Genomic DNA, 16,791 nt, shown 5'->3' with positions numbered 1-16,791 from the left:
CATCTGGAGGGCCAAGTTTGGCCATGCCTGCCCCTAATAGATCAGTCACACCTGTGTACTACAAGCAAAACAATGAGGTAGCCAGAAAAACACCCTCCAGATGTTTTGGACAGCAGCTCCCATCAACCTCTGCAAGCACAGTGCTAGGTCAGCAAAGGCTGCCGTAATGCAGTCTGACTGCTCTTGAATATGGAGGTTCTATTTGGCCCCTGTGGCTAGCAAATGGAAAGGTTCCAAGAACTCAGGCCAGGAAGGAGATTAATTATAATTTCTTCAAACTGTTGGAAGCTTCAAGTAATGAGACAAATTCCAGTTAGAATAATTTTCAAATACAGGACAAGGCCTTGTTTCGTTTATTCTTCATCAGCTATAGTTTCATGGTCAAAGTGTAATCAATTGTGTTTGCCTAACTTGCTCAATCTGTTTGCAGCATTCCTCCTAACTGGAATTTGTCTCATTACTTGAAGCTTTAAACAGTTTGAAGAAATTATAATTAATCTCCTTCCTGGCCTGAGTTCTTGGAACCTTTCCATTTGATCTCTTGATTTCACCAAGAACTCCCAATTTCTACAGTATTTTCAACATGGCCATGTGGCTAGCAGCCATGGATCAATCTCCCTTAACCATTACAAAGCAAAAACAAGCCATTGGAGATGAATGGCGAGTGGCCACCTCAAGCTGAAGCTGTGAATTCCATGAGTTAACCGTGGTGGGCTCTGTGCACAGCCTTACTTCCTGTTTACGGTGGGGCAGGGTTTGGAGGATTCTTACACCTGTGTCCTTTCCCCTCCCTGTGCAGACATGTACGACCAGGTGTTGAAATTCGGGGCCTACATCGTGGACGGTTTGCGGGAGTACAGGCAGCCTGTCCTTGTTTACATCCCGCCACAAGCAGAGCTGAGAGGAGGCTCCTGGGTGGTGATCGACCCCACCATTAACCCTCGGCACATGGAGATGTACGCAGATCGGGAAAGCAGGTAATGGCTTCAGTCTCGCACCTCCTTCCATCCCAGCTTGCCTACCTCAGAGATGCAAACGCCCAACTAGCTGAGGGATGCCCAGATCCCATCATCATGGAGTTGAGAGTCCCAACAACCTAGTCCAGGCTTCGCCAAACTTCGGCCCTCCAGATGTTTTGGACTACAATTCCCATCTTCCCTGACCACTGGTCCTGCTAGTTAGGGATCATGGGAGTTGTAGGCCAAAACATCTGGAGGGCCGCAGTTTGGGGATGCCTAACCTAGTCAGACCCATTCAGTCCATCTGACTGCAGCAGTGAGGGGCGTGGCCTGGGGAGAAGGGGCGTGGCTAGGGAAAAGGTGTGGCCTGCAGAGAGTTTTAGGGCCATACAGGGAGGCCTGCATTTGGGCTCTGCATCTGAGATTCCCCTCCGGAAGGGTGTGAAGCAGGAATGACAATAGGTGTGGCTTGCTTGGGGGGGGGGGGAGGCTGTACAGCCTGGGGCAGCCCTGGGGGCTAGATAGAAAGGCTGCCTTTGGCTTCTGAGTCCTCCATCCCTACTGTACCAGAGAAGACTACAGCCCCTGTTGGCATGACCCATTGTGGTTCAGAATGTCAGGAGGGCACCATGTCCAGGAAGGCTGCTTTTAAGGCATAAAACTGCCAAGAAGCCTAGTCTGGCAATTTGAACAATGTGTAGGGATGCGTGGTCTGGTGTTTGTTTGTTTGCTTGTTTGTTTTTTTGCTATGAGGTGCTTCCCACTCCAGGGCGGATGCCACACTCAAATAAATCCTAGTCTAATCTATGATTTAGTGCTAGAGTTCACCTCTTTTGCATGAGGTTTGAATCCCTCGGAGGCTGCTTGCTGTGGGGGAGAAGGGTCTTCCCCACTGAGGTGCACCTCCCAGTCTAGACGCATTCAGCCTTGAACGGCGTAGCCTCTTTGAGAACATATTCCTTTTTATTTCCCCCACCCCACCCCCTTTCTTCAGAGGAGGGGTTCTGGAGCCCGAAGGCACAGTGGAAATCAAGTTCCGAAAGAAAGATTTGGTGAAGACAATGAGGCGTGTGGATCCCATCTACGTGCGTCTGGCAGAACGACTTGGTGAGTGTTGGTGGGGTTGCTCACGTGCAAATTAAAACATGTCCAGCCAGTTTCTAAGAAATGCATCCACTTTTCCCTTCCATTGGCCCATTTTGAGGCTTTTGCCTGTCAGAATCATGGGGGGGGGTGTGTGTGTGAAGGTTTGTTCGGTGGTGTTTTTCCACTCCTTATTCCTCAGGTTGTAAGGCAGAGAGCAAGAAAGCATTTAGGAGGAGTGTGTTGTGTGGAAAGGCCTGTCTAAGCCAGGTGTGTAGATTTTTTGGAAAGGATTGGAGGCTGCAGTTACAATTCCTGCATTTATTTACAGTGGAGGCTGGTCCATTAGGGGGAATGGGGCAGGTGGTTGGGGGAGTGCTGGGCCTGGCCTGCTGCCTGGAAAAGGTTCTCCACCCTTTTTATAATGTTATCGTAATATTTGGGATTTATACAGTGCTTTCTCTACTCAATAAAGTGTATCAGGTCAGAGAAAAGGCGAGTGACAGGTGACATGATGAGCGTTTATTAAATGCTTAATGGCATGGAGAAAGCGGAGTTTTTTCCTCCCTCTTTCATTGCACTAGAACTCATCCAATGAAGCTGAATGTTGGAAAATTCAGGACAGATAAAAGAAAGTACTTTTTCGTAAAGCACGTAGTTTATGGAACTTGCTCCCCCAGGAGGCAGTGGTGTCTACCAACTTGTGTGGCTTTAAAAGAGGATTGGACAAATTCATGGAGGGAAGGGCTATGTTCTTACTCCACAGTCAGGGACAGTAATGCGTCTGATTAGCAGTTGCCGGAAACTGCAGGAGGGGAGAGTTCTCCTGTGCTCAGGTCCAGTGTTTGGGTTTCCCAGACATCTCAGTGGCCACTGTGAGAACAGGATGTTGGACTAGACGGGCCATGGGCCTGATCCAGCAGAGCTCTTATTGTGCCCATACTCTCTTATTACTTTTTTTTTAAAAAAAAATACCTTCTGCTGCATGTTGGTGCCCTATCTATATGGAGGTTGCATTTAGGCTGCTTGTTTTAAAACCCACAAACATTGCAGCTAGGCTGCTTTGCACTGAACCCTGAAGCTGTGTCCAAAAGCGTTTTGTGATACGGCAAACCAGGAACAGTTTTTTTGCCCTTTCTTCGTAGGGGCTGGATGTGTCCGAACACAAGGGTGGGGACTGATGAGAACATTATTTTTAACACATGACTCCTCCCAACCAGAGAATCAGATGTGCTGAACTCACACCCTGAATCGCCATTTTTGATTCAGCTGCTGTTAACGTCCCTTGAATCTCTTCTTCTCACCTGGTTCGCACTCAGCCTTCCGCAGGTATCAATACAAAACCAAAAAGAGCACTTTTTACTGCCATTAAAAGAAGCTTCAAATTTCTCCCCCTGCCCCCTTTTTTAAATAGCATGGTTTGTTTGTGTGCGTGATATATATATATTGACTCCAATCTCCCCCTACCAAAGAAACAAGCTAATAATTTCTGTGCAGAACACCACCCATGACATCCTAGGCGGAGCCCCTTCTCCACCATCCAGAGAGAGAATGGGAGAGTGTGCATTAAAAGCTTTGGTTTCTGATAAGTGTCTTGCTTAGATGGCTCATAATTGCTCTCAATGTCGGGCCATTGGTGGTGGTGGTGGCGATTCTCCCCCACCAACTAATGCTGTTCAAAAGCAGGATGAGCCTAGATTGTAGGACACAGCGAATTGCATAATTTCTCCCTCTCTCTCTCTCTCATTTTTTCCTCTTCTTTTTTTTTTTTGTGTGCCGGTTTTTCTTTCTGGCCAATTTAAAATTTGTCAAAGCCGGTCGTCTTCTGGATCACTGCCCTTTGATATTTTGCGCACTCCATTTGCCACAAACAAGCCGCAGGGCCGCGGTTCATGCTGACTCCAGCAGAAGCGCAGAGAGTTCCATTTATCTTACAGCAGCCTGCCGCACACTTGCTCATTAGCTGGGGGTTCGCTGCCTCTCTTAACCCCTGAATGGCCGCCATCATTTCTGCCGAGCGGCTGCTTTGTGGCAACATCGGCCGGGGGGGGGGGGGACGACACGAGGGACGGTGCTCTTGCATCTGTGTGTCGTTTGCGTGGGGGGGGGGGCGGCTGGGTGGAGGGAATCCGAGGGCAGCGTTGCGTTTTCGTTCTGAACCCCTCTCTCCGCCACTGGGTTTCCACTGGCAGAGAGGGCTTGGGGGCAGCCCAAGGAAGATCTTGAATAATGTGACACAGATCTGCTCATTATCAATTTTTTCCCAAGCGTCGTAACCGAAATCTTTATTAGTTTCGTGTTTATTAAAATGTCACTCAATGTTACGTGTTGAGCTTTGGCGTAAGCGGAGGAGCTTTGGCGCAGCAGGGGGATGTGAGGCTGTGTGTCTTAGCGCTTTTAGGCTGCTTAAACTTTTTAGAGCTTGCCAGTTAGGCTTTTTTTTTATTAAAAACAGAAACAAAACAAAAACTCGCACGGGATTTATTTATTTTTTAAGTCTTCTTGTGATGATTTGTCGGCAGAAATGGTTAACCAGGAATATGTGACTGTGAGAAAACAATCAAGCCAACGTTTGAAAATGAAGTCCATAGGAAACTGCATGCAGCCAAGTGTGGTTTTTAATTCAGTACAGTCAGCCAGTGGAACTCCACGGCACAGGACAGAGCAGGGGCCCACTGGAGAGACTCGGTATAGGGGTTGAGTCAGCTACAAAATGGCGGTGGATAGAGACAGAGTTTGGCCATATCAGTTCGCAATGAAGAACATCGTTTTCTATTGAGACATTTTTCTTTTTGAACTGGCTGAATTCTTTGGCATGGTGATTTCCTTGTGGCAATGAGTTCTGCAGCTCAGTTTTCCTCAAACTAAGTACAGGCATTGGTTCTGGAAGTATTGTGATCCAGTCTCTCCTTTGGGGGCAGAATTTGCTGATAAAGAGGCTAACTGGAAAAGGCCATTTATTTTGCGTTTTCTTTTACTGCCTTTACACCTCGCAGAGTATGATTTCTTCTCCCGTTCTCCTTTCACACTTAACTTGTCCCTTATACACCTTCAGACTTCCAGTTTCCTTCATTTTTCATTACAAAACGTAACCCAAAGCAACTTACATAGTAGTACAGAGATTAAAACCCGCATAAAACCAAAACAGAATAAAAACCATAATCACATTCATACTTTAAAAAGGCAGGCCTACCTCATCCCACCCACTGAAAGAAATCACAAATATCTATCTATTATCTATCTATCTATCTATCTATCTATCTATCTATCTATCTATCTATCTAAACCCTCCAGATTACGGCCAAAAGGCTGGGTAAAAAGAAACTATTTTACCTGGTGCCTAAAAGTAGATAGTGATGATACCAGGCAGGTTTCCCTAGCAAGAGCATTCCATAAGCAGGGAGCCACCACAGAAAAGGCATTGTGGTCCTGAGCTCAGTAAGGCAGTCAAAACTGAGCTGCTTCGTATACCCATAGCCAGAGATGGGAGCTGGAAGACTGAATGGAAATCCTTAAGGGAAGAGTTGTGTTTTAGTGGAGAGTGCTTTCACACGTGGGCACCCTTCCAGAGGTGTTGGGTGTGGCAAAAGTGTGTGTGGCCTGATACACACATCCAGCAAGCAAGAGGCATTCTATCTCAGTTCATGCACACTTTCCCCAGCCAGGTAGAATCACTTGAGGAAGGTGCAGAGCAGGGCCAGTGAGGAATGTGGCCTTGTCGGGATCCCAAGGGCCAGTTAGAGGGGCCTGGAGGGCCACGTATGTCACACACACACCCCGAGACTGAGGTTCCCTGTTTTTCATGCAGAAGGCTCGTACGTTCAGTCCCCGGCATCTCCAGATTAACAGGATCAGGCATTAGTTACGGTGGGAGACCTTTCCCTGCCTGAGACCCTAGAGAGCTGCTTCCAGTCAGAGCTGGTAAAACTGGGCTAGGTGGCCAAATAGCATGACCCAGTATATAAGGCATCTTCTGGAGTTTCCGTTCACTCAATGTCAGTAGGGAAGGGATGCTGAACTACTAGGAGCCTAGATCAGTCTTTGCGTGTCACGTTTTCAGGTTAAATGAGTTTTTTAGCATTGATTTTATTGTATGAACGCCGTGTGGTGTCTTAACAGCATTCGAGATTGTGGCTCTCGGTGCTATTTTGGCTTGGGAAATTGGGAGAGATGGAAAGAAATGCAGCGGCTGGCGGCTTTCTAACTTTTCTGTGGTTTACTTGCCCTCTTGCTTTCGGTTGTGATCTCTTACAACTTGGGAGAAGCACAGATTTTGTTATATGGTAAGAGTTTTAAATGTTCAGAAATACAGTATTAATAATAATGTTCTCACAGCACCATGGTAAATAATGTCCTCTCAGATCAGCTGCTTATGGGTTGTTGACCTATTGAAGATACCGTAATAGGTCACACACATCATGAGACACACACCGGGTTGGGAGGGATGGACGAGCCAACATCTTTGGCTTGCTAGAGAGCGTCCATCTCTTTATAAAACCCCTTCAGACTTGTGATCTTCTTCCCCGCCGTTGCCTGCTTGGTACTTTGGGAGTTCCAGAATGGCCATTTGGCATCAGATGACTTTGTAGGGTGATGCATTGATGGAAATTTGCAGCTGTGGGAATCTTCCTTTAAAAAATAAAAAACAATGTGTGTGAGTTGTTTGTGCTGATAGCTTCTGCAAATGCAACCTGCCTCTCAACGGCACTAGCGTTTGGAGATCCATGAATGCAAAGAGGAGCCCTGCTGGATGAGGCCAATGGCCCATCTAGCTCACCTTCCTGGTCTCGCATCAGCCCACTAGGTGCTTCTGGGAAGCCTGCGAACAAGGCACGGGTGCAGTAGCCTTCTCCCCACTTGTGACTCCCATCAGCTAGTATGCAGAGGCATATACTGCCTTGGGGGTGGAACACTGGCATCATGGCTCGTAGCCATTGGTAGCTTTAGCCTCCTGAATGTGCCTAGACCGCAACAGCCTGGTGACTCCAGTGGTCCATGCATTGGTAACCTCAAGGCTGGAGTACTGTAATGCGTTTTATGTGGGGCTACCCTTGCATTTGGTCCAGAAGTTTGTCCAGAAGCTTCAACTAGTGCAGAATGCAGCAGCCAGACTGCTCACAGGAGCAGATTACTGGCAACCTGTTACCCCGCTGTGGAGAGTAGCACTGGTTGCAAGGTACTTGTGTTAATTTACAACGCCCTAAACAACTTGGTCCCATAGTATCTTTCTGACACAGGAGTACGCTGGTCAGTTCAAAGTTGGGAGTTAACTCTTTATTAGCAAAAGCATGATCTCCACACACTTGGCTGAGTGTCGGACTTAGTGAGCATAGCAGCTCATTCCCGGTGGTCTTACTCCATGAAGATCAGTTACCGAGACTAAAAGTCCCTGCCTCCCTGCAGCTGCATATGTCGCCTCCTCCCCTGGGCTTTCCCCAAGCAATCGGAGACTGCACCTGCGTGCCTGTCTTTGCTCCTCCCATCTCATGCTTCTTCTGATTCTGGGAGTCAGCAGAGAAGGGAGCTTGGTCACAGCAAGAGGAGACACCTGTGACTCTTTCCCAGCCAGACTCATCTCTGCCTCTTGGCCTCCCTCCTCTGCTGCTTCAGCCTCTGCCTCCGATTCTGGACTTCTCCCTGCTCACTAAGCCCCGCTGCCTCTTCAGCTTCTGACACCTCCTCCTCCTCCTCCTCCTCCTCCTCCTCCTCCTCCTCCTCCTCCCAGTCTTCTCCCTCTTTTCCCTTTGACCACTCATCACCATCTCACCACCATTCCCCAGACTCTGAGCCTTCTTCCCTCCCCAACTGGTTCCTCCCACCATTCCTCTGCATCTACCAGTCCATGACACTTAAGGACAGATTCCTGATGGCTGAGATCCTCTGATGGGGCACTTCTGGTTGTTCCCCACGCGACCCCTGAGATTCAGTTGGCCATCACTAGGGAATGAGTCTTTAGTGTGGCAGGTGAGCCCCTGTGAAGCTCCCTAGCGGTACAGGTTCGGTGGGAACCATCGTTTGCTTCCTTCAGGTGTCCCTTGAAGATTTTCTTATTTGCACAGGCATAAAAGCCCTCCCCATCTTTTAAGTGTGAGGCCTGATGATCTGACTGCAAAAGAAAGAAACCTATTCCTTTATATTTAATTGTACAGGGGTCTTATGGAATTGATTGAGAGCTTAGCCTTTTACAATACCCAGTGAATAAGAAACGTTCCTGACAATCAATCAATGATAGGATAATCACTCTTTATTCCCCTTCTCTTCCCCCCCCTTCACCATCCTTCATTGTTACCTCTTTCTTTCAGGAGAAGAGGGTTCAGAAGCCAAAAAATCTTTATAGACGCCACTTTTAAATTAAGCAGAAAATAGACATTGACATATTTGTTAATCTCACCTGCATCATTACCGGGGCTGGCTCGACAACACAAGGGTGGCAGACGGTCTGGAATACATGAGTGTTTGCTTCCTTAACAACTACTGCTGTCCTGCAAAAAAAGGGGGGGATTCCTAAAAAAAAAGCAATAGAAAAGAAGGCAGCACAGCACTGTATTTAAAAAATAATTATGGCACTAGCAGTAGTAGCCTTCCCACAACTGATTCCTAGTGTAATAAAGTTGTTGAGGTGTGCTTGGCTTATGTTAGAAGAATGCAGCGGCACAACATGAAAATGTAATGCTGCAATTATGAAGCATGTGCCTCTCACACGCTGTCAACTCCAGCCGCTTTGCGTGCAGAGGTCAGTGTTGCATATTTGCACACTTTGGAATAGGTCCTGGTTCTGGGGACTGCCTTTACCCCCCCCCCTTTCCCTGCCTTGCATCTGATCAAATCTTTCTTTCCTCTGCTCTGGTTCCCTCTCCCCCCCCTTCACTTGTGACATGCATCTTTCAGAGAAGGGCCATGGCTCAGTGGCAAAGCATCTGCTTGGCATGCAGAAGGCCCCAGGTTCAACCCCTGGCTGGGAGAGAGCCCTGCCTGAAACCCCAGAAAGCCACTGCCAGTCAGTGTCGGCAGTACTGCTCTGTTTGGTCCAATAGGCTGACTTGGTTGAAGGCACCTTCCTAGTGTTCTGGTGACTCCAGTTAAGATTTTCTGTGTCTCCCCCCCCCCCCCACCTCCATCATGCTCTGGCTTAAACAACTGACAGCTAGTGATGGATGAACAATCTCCAGCTCGCCCCATAATTAATTTGGTTTCATAACCCACCCCAGAAAAATCCGCGAAAGAGCCTCTGTCTGTCTGTGCTTTCCCCAAGAAGGTTTGGGGATTTTCCTTTAGTTTTATTCAAACGTAGACCTCGGAACTTTCATCAACCCGTGTTCCTGGGCCACAGTGTGGTTAACAATTCTAGTACAATAAAATAAAATGTTTCTTCAAAGCAGTAGACAAGTTGTCAACAAAGTGGGTCCCTGGTGAGGCTGCTTGGAGAGAGGATTTCAGATGCAAGGTGCCACCGCTGAAAAGTCTGTCTCTGTAGTTGGTTCCTGCCTTATCTTTTATGGTGGAAGGCACCCAGAGAAGAGCTAGGGACGTGGTCCTCAGCTCACTCTTCCAGTTCCTACTCTCTGCTCTCCAACCAAGCCTTTGTGAGTGGCGGGGTGGGGGTGGGGGTAGGACTGGTGACTGGGAGGGGTTGCTATAGACAGGAGAAGTGCAGTAGGCCTCATCCTTCAGCCGTCAGTGACTCTTGGCATGCCCACAAGGCCTAATAATAATTGTGTTGTATTGTTCTTTAATGATGTTAACTTAAATATATTGCACCATAGAAAATATTTAAAAAATCATGCCAACGCTTTCATACAGCATGTAAAAAGCAGCCCCTTCCCCCAGTAACAGCCATAGGATGCTTTGACAGCACACTGACAGTAGAACAGAATTGGCTCAATCCACCAAGGGCCATGCAGGGGAATGATAAGTCTTTTTTTTTATATATAATGATTTTTATTGATTTTATACAAACAAAACAAACAAAACAAACATACAATATAAAACTGTCCCTTCGTTTTCCCTCCACCCACCGGTCCACCTCTGCCACCAGTGGTACCCGTGAGTTTTAAGAATCAAAGGGGTCCTTTGTAAGTTGGGTTTGGCCTCCCAAATAAGTCTTTACCTGGCACTGAATGGATGCTAATGATGGTGCTAGGCAGAACTCTCTGGGGTGAATGTTTCAGAGATGGGGAGCCACCACTGAAAAGGCCCTCTCCCTTGTCATCGTCCTCCCTGCCTTCCTCAGAGAAGGCCTAGAGAAAGGTCTCGGGGCCTTTCCTGTTGTTAATGAGACCTCCCCGAGGGACAGGCAGGGATACCGTAACTGGCTGGTAGCAAACTTGGCATAAGCCAGGCTCAATCTGAAGGAGAAGAGGGTTACTCTGAGGTTCTGAACTGACATGTATAGGGAGCAGGCGGCCTTCCCCCTCAGTGCCAAGCTGCACATGACACTTGTCATGTGTTTTCCCCCTGTGTTGCTAATTTAAGTAGTGTGGTGGGCCAATTGCGTGCGCACGTGTGTGTGTGGTTAAGCCTTTATGTGCCCACTGTGGTTCCAGTTGGAATTGTCCTCCTCAAAGACCTATTTGCAATGGGAAGAAACATGATGGCTATTCTTGCTTTGGAGATGGTTGGACAGTGTTCTCGAAGCTACGAACATGAGTCTGACCAAACTGCGGGAGGCAGTGGAATCCAGGAGTGCCCGGTGTGCTCTGGTCCATGGGGTCACGAAGAGTCGGACACGACTAAATGACTAAACAACAACAACAACAACAAATTCTTGCTTTCCCCAGCATGGCCCCCAGGAGAAATGACTCCAGTGCATGGGCCAGCTCAGCTTCTGTTTGGCTTCATAGTAGAGTGTCGAGTGTGGCTAAGCCTATTAAAATCCCCATTGGATCAAAGGACACACAGTGACTGAGCACCCTGCTTTGAGCTGTCCGTGGTGCTAGCTCTGAGTGGGCCTTGGAGCCAAGCGCATTGCAGTGATCTGCCCAGAGTGCCGCCTTTATGGGTCATCATTCATTCATGTTGCACTGAGCATAGTGGTGTTTCTAAACTGGCCCTGTATTTTTGATTTTTCAAAAGAATTTATAGACCACTCAAAAAAAATTGCACATATGAAAACAGTTAAAAGTAGTTCTGATGCAGAGTGAGATGAAAAATGCATGTATCAACTGAATGCATGTATTTTGACATTAAGATCCCAGTTTGATTGGAGGTTATTTAACCCATTGGGTTCTCCTTTTTGTTGGGGCTGGGTAGATTTTGGCCCAGTCCAGAAATGCAGACCTAATCTCCTGAAAGCAGGGGTGGGCAGCCTGTGGCTCTCCAGGTGTTGCTTGGCGAGGCAGGTGGGAATTCCACCACATCTGGAGCTTATATAACTCAGCAACAGGGTCAGAATTTTCTGAATGAAGCAGGTGGGACTGGCTAACAGGGATATGTGTGTGCTTCTTTCTTATCCCACACAGATCCTTGTTCTTCGCCCAAGAACGCTGTTCTCTGTCCCTCCAACTCATTTCATCTCCTTATCCTCTGTCCTTCAGTTCCTTCCATGCAACCCTGCTCTGTAGCTTGGAAATTCAAAATCTAGATCTTGGAAGCACAGTAGATTATGGCGTGTGAAGCTGCGATCTCTGTAGATTTGCATGCATTTTATAAATGCATTCTGCTCTCTCTGTGCTTGACTCTGCTCCGATTCTGTATCAGAACTATTGGGTTGGATTGCAGGATACTGAACTGGCCAAGGATAAAATGGTGTGAAAATGAGGGGCCTTTGGGCTCACGGGACCTTCTGCCTATTTTTCTTCAGGGCCTTGGGGATATCTACAGTGTCTCAGTATCTTCTGTGCTTTTTTTCTTCTGCGCCTTGGGATCTCTTTGAGGTCTTGAGCTTGCTTATTCGCCTGCGAGGGAACCCGAGTAAATGCTTGTTTCTAAGCTTTAGGGGTGGAGGAGCTGAGAGTGTTTTTTTTTTGTTGTTGTTCCCTGTGGTTTGTTCCTTCTGCTTCTTTCTCTCTCTCCTCCCCTGCGGTCTCTGACAGGTATCCTTTTTTATTGTTGTTGTTTGATTTCAGGCACCCCGGAGCTAAGCCCAGCTGAGCGGAAGGAACTGGAGACCAAGCTGAAGGAACGGGAGGAATTCCTAATTCCCATTTACCATCAGGTAGCAGTGCAGTTTGCTGACTTGCACGACACGCCCGGCCGGATGCAGGAGAAGGGTGTCATTACGGTAAGTACGATGAATCCTTTTCTTGCTGCTGCTGTCAAAAGCTCCGGCATGTGCAGACATCCTTTGAATGGTCATTGAGGAAGTCCTCACAGCCCTAAATTTCAAAGAAGCAGGGGTGGGTGGGGCGTGGCCAGCCGTGATTTATACTAACCATGCGGCATTAGTATTAAAATTTTGGAAAGGAAAAGAGAGTTTCAAGCAACCTTGGGGATGTTATCCCTAGCAACGTTTAGGGAAAGGGTTTGCAATCTAGAGGTTGCAGGGACACAAACCTCTTTGGCATCAGATGTGAACATGAATACAGCAAGTTGCCCGATACCATTGGTCCAGAAAGTGCCCTCGCTGTGGAACACCCTCATGTCAGGTGTCAAAGAGATAAATAATTATACAACCTTCTATAGACCTCTGAAGGCAGCCCTGGGAAGCTTTTAACGTGTGGTGGTCTGTTGTGTTTCTGTATATTCTGTAGGAAGCTGCCCCAGAGTGAGTGGGGCAACCCACTCATATGGGTGGGGTACAAAAAAATATTCTTCTTCTTGCTTACATTGACTGGCATTGGCTGTCCAGGGTTACAGACAGAGACAGAGGGCATTCCCATTGGGGATTGAACCCGGAACCTTGTCTCTCACAGGTCATATATTTCAAAGAATCGTAGAACCGAAGAGTTGGAAGAAGCCACAAGGATCCTCTAGTCCAACCCCCTGCAATGCAGGAATCTTTTGCCCATCATGGGTTTTGAACCCACGACTTTTTTATTTATTTATTTTTTATAAAAGGTTTTCTTGGTTTACAAAGATATGTGCAATGTCTCTCATAGCATTTTTGCAAATCAGTTTCATTTGTTGAGGCATTGTGAACCCACGACTTTTGAGATTGAGAGTCTCATGCTCTACCAAGGTGGTTCGGGCCCCACATCTGTCATCACAATGACCTGTGACTTTACCTACTCCATACCTGGTGGAGGGCAGGGAGGTATGCCTTGGCTAAGCAGACTCTTGGGCCAAATGGGGAGGCCTGGTGGTCTAAGTTAGGCCCATGGACCAGAGGTTCCCCCTCTCTTGCCTTAGTGTTTTAGGGGTTTATTTGCCACGTCCATTGCAACTCACCCCCTGCCCCCCCACTCTATGCACGCAGGATATTCTGGAGTGGAAAACATCCCGCACTTTCTTTTACTGGAGGCTCCGGCGCCTTCTCCTTGAGGACCTGGTCAAGAAGAAAATCCACGATGCCAACCCAGAACTGACAGATGGCCAGATCCAAGCCATGCTGAGACGCTGGTTTGTGGAAGTTGAGGGCACGGTCAAGGTAAATATAAATATAAACGCATACCTTTTTCTGGCTTACATCCACCCCACATTTGGAAGGTCTTGCCTTTACAGTCCTCCTTCATGGCTATAAAGTGAATGTGTGGGGTCAAAGCCTGGCAGATTCCTAGAAGCTAAGGTTGGGGTGATGGGGAGCTGTGTAGAATTTCTAGTGGTCTGCAGACGAGGGGAAATCTCCTTTCTCTGCCCACCTCACGGCTAACAAAGTCAGAATAAGTTTATGCAAAACGGGCAGATTGAGTTAGGTGATGCGATTTGCATCTGTTACATGTTTTAGGGAGAGTTCTTTCTCTCTTGGTCTGTTACCTATGCAATTTGGACACCTCTTTACGATGTCGTAAGCAAATTCTGTGTGCCGGTTCCTAAAATGAAGGAGCAGGGTTTTGTCTGCGCCTAGATATCTCAATGGGTTTTGAATCAAGATGGCAGGCTGAACCTTTCACAAGTGAGCAGATTTGAACCACTGATTTAAAGAACGCACTGATTTCTTTTTGGGGAGGCAAACACCAGGCACTTCCGCCTAGTAATTTGTACTAAGCAAAGAATTCAGCTGGTCCACAAGGCAGAATCTGATGGACTTGATCCAGGTTAGACCTCATCCTTCCCGAGAAACGTGTCTGGGATGCAGGGGTTTCTCTCCACGTAGAAAACAAAGATGTGGGGTGGGAGAGTTCTGTGGTAGACATCTTCAGTCTGGTTTGTGCCTGATTTTGCCCAGAGAGTAGATTCTAAACGTACAGAGGGATCTTCTATTGCAGTTCAGCTTTTCTGCCAAGAACTGACACATTAGATGCTTAGGAGAATTTTCCTTGAAGCGGTTGAATTTTTGGAGGCCTCACTCATCCTACTCTTTAGGAACTACTGTACTTATTTCTGCCTCTTTCCAAAAGGAACATCTTAGTGGTCCTTCTGTTTATTTTAACCTATCCAAGTGAGCTTGTTGTGTTCCCTTCTCTCTCCCTTCACATCACGAACCTCATTCTCTGTTTTCAACCTTGGTTATATTTTATGCTGGACAGGCTCTACAGCCGCTGCTCCTTTATCACAGACGTGCTGTTACGCCCTTCCTGTTCTGTGACTTGAAGGGCAGTTGGGATACATAGATTCATATCTCCTCTGAAGTGCTCTGGGGCGCTGGAAGAGAAAAATATATTTGGGGAGGGGAAAATCACACACACACACACACACACACACACACACACACCCTCTGGAGGGCTCCAGGCTTTTGAAGGTAGTGTCTGAGCATACTTCTTTTCTTTTTTTTAAGCGAAAAAGAAAAAAAAAGAGCCAGGCATCTAGTTAGCTAATACATTACACCAATCAAGGAGAGTTATCTTAAGCCACAATTAATCTGCTCCCTGGCATATGTTGATAGGAGAGCATCATGCTGTTTCTTAATTAAAGGCAAACGGATTAAAAATGATTAATAAGAGTATTAAATATTCGCCTAAACTAAAAGTGTTGGGATTCTCGCGCAAATCCTGGCTTTACCCAGGTCTGCAAAGTGGCAGGCATTTGCAGTGTGGATAGGAGGTGGCGGTGCTGGGATGGGATAGGAAACAGTAGAAGGGGGGATTTCTTCCTCAATGGCTTGTGAACACCTTGATTTGTATGCGGGGGAGCATCGCTGTTGCGTCTGGGGGTCGGAGCAGCCGGCTGTGGCTGCAGGTTTAAAATAAGAATAATTGCAAATAACGTGGCAACCGTCGCAATTTTATTATTTTCTGCCATCGCAGGATTTTAATAGATTTCGTCAGGAGACTCCTGAACAAGAAGTTTACACCTTAGGTTAAAATGTTGCCCCCTGATTTAATTGATTAGTGGAGCTGAGGTATCCATGCCCCCTCTCCTTTCCGTCTGCCAAATTGGATTGGGGGGGGGGGGACGGGACTTGAAGTTGGGTCGTTCACACAAGCAGATAGTTTGCCTTTTCTAGATGAAAAACTATACAGCTCTTTCTCATAGAAGACCGCAAGCCACTGAAACAAGCAACGTTCTGCAGAATGCATTTGAAGGATGCATCAAAATCAGTGCCAACCCAATCCTTTAAATCTCAGCCTTCCATAATACTGATTGGGTTTGAACTTGTATGTTTTTGCAGCTCTTGTGGCAATGTTCTAGATTCCTAAAATACAACCTTCTAATAATTGACAGTAGCTTTAGTTAGTTCCAAGTATAATAAATATCTCAAAAATGATAAAAAAGTCCTTACTTATATTTGTTTTTAATATGCAAATTTACTTTAATATAGGTCAGCTGATTAATCAGCAACCACCACAAAATTAGTTGGTTGTCAGACCCTATTATAATTGATTTATGCAATATTTTCAAATGCGGAACGTGTTTGGTAATCTGTGTTACCTTTTAAAAAATTATTTACACTTAACCTGCTTGCTTTTGCACTATCAAGCCACTCAAGGTGGCTCATAGCCAGCAGGTAAAAAAAAAAAAAGCACAATACTGTATTATAAAATAACAGAGCTAAGCCAAAATAGAGTAGGGCCTTTTTTGCAAGCATTTTTAACCTGTGCAAAAAAAGAAAAGGTAGCACAGAGACACCCTTGGCATTTTGGGGAGGTGGTTACAAACAGGGGTGAACATGAAGCTGCTTCCCCAATTTCCATTCAGATGGCAACAGCATCTACCCCTTCCCTTTAACCTTGTTAAGCCTGTGGTTATGCTTCATACTCCATAACAGGCGTAGGCAAACTCTGCTCTCCAGATGTTTTGGGACTACAACTCCCATCATCCCTGACCACTGGTCCTGTTAGCTAGGGATGATGGGAGTTGTAGTCTCAAAACATCTGGAGGGCCGGGTTTGCCTCTGCCTGCTTTATAAGCCTGTGCTGGTGGTCTGGTAGAGAGCATCTGCGTTGCATCCATGCAGAAGGTCCTAGGCTCATTCCCCAGTATCTCCTAGTAGGGCTTGGAGAAACTCCTGCCTGAAACTCTGGGTAGCTGCTGCCAGCCAGTGTAGACAACACTGAGATAGATGGACCAATGATCTGACCCAGTGTAAGGCAGCTTCCTCTGTTCGTCATACTCCATCCCTCTCCCCGACACCGTTCTGGGCGCTGGTGCCACTGCTGAAAAGGTCCTCTCCTTAGAGCAGGAATGGGGGGGAAACCACTGGCCCTCCAGGGGAGTCAGTGTGGTGTAGTGGTTAGAGCAGGCACCCCCAAACTTCGGCCCTCCAGATGTTTTG

General features: G+C 47.0%; 1 protein-coding gene across 7 annotated transcripts in view; it reads left to right on the top strand.

Moving 5' to 3' along the window:
- ACACA (acetyl-CoA carboxylase alpha) overlaps positions 1 to 16,791 on the top strand; it is a 204,110-nt gene that overhangs the window by 174,495 nt on the left and 12,824 nt on the right. For all 7 annotated transcript variants that reach the window (XM_060268325.1, XM_060268328.1, XM_060268326.1 and 4 more), the window contains 4 exons: positions 800 to 977; positions 1,954 to 2,066; positions 12,107 to 12,261; positions 13,396 to 13,566. In XM_060268325.1, the coding sequence (XP_060124308.1) occupies positions 800 to 977; positions 1,954 to 2,066; positions 12,107 to 12,261; positions 13,396 to 13,566 (617 nt within the window). The remainder of the gene's footprint in view (positions 1 to 799; positions 978 to 1,953; positions 2,067 to 12,106; positions 12,262 to 13,395; positions 13,567 to 16,791) is intronic.

This window comes from Zootoca vivipara, chromosome 15 (assembly GCF_963506605.1).
Source record: "Zootoca vivipara chromosome 15, rZooViv1.1, whole genome shotgun sequence".
NCBI classification, from domain to species: Eukaryota; Metazoa; Chordata; class Lepidosauria; order Squamata; family Lacertidae; genus Zootoca; species Zootoca vivipara.
The sequence above is the reverse complement of the archived record's forward strand: the minus strand, read 5'-3'. Positions and strand labels throughout refer to the sequence as shown.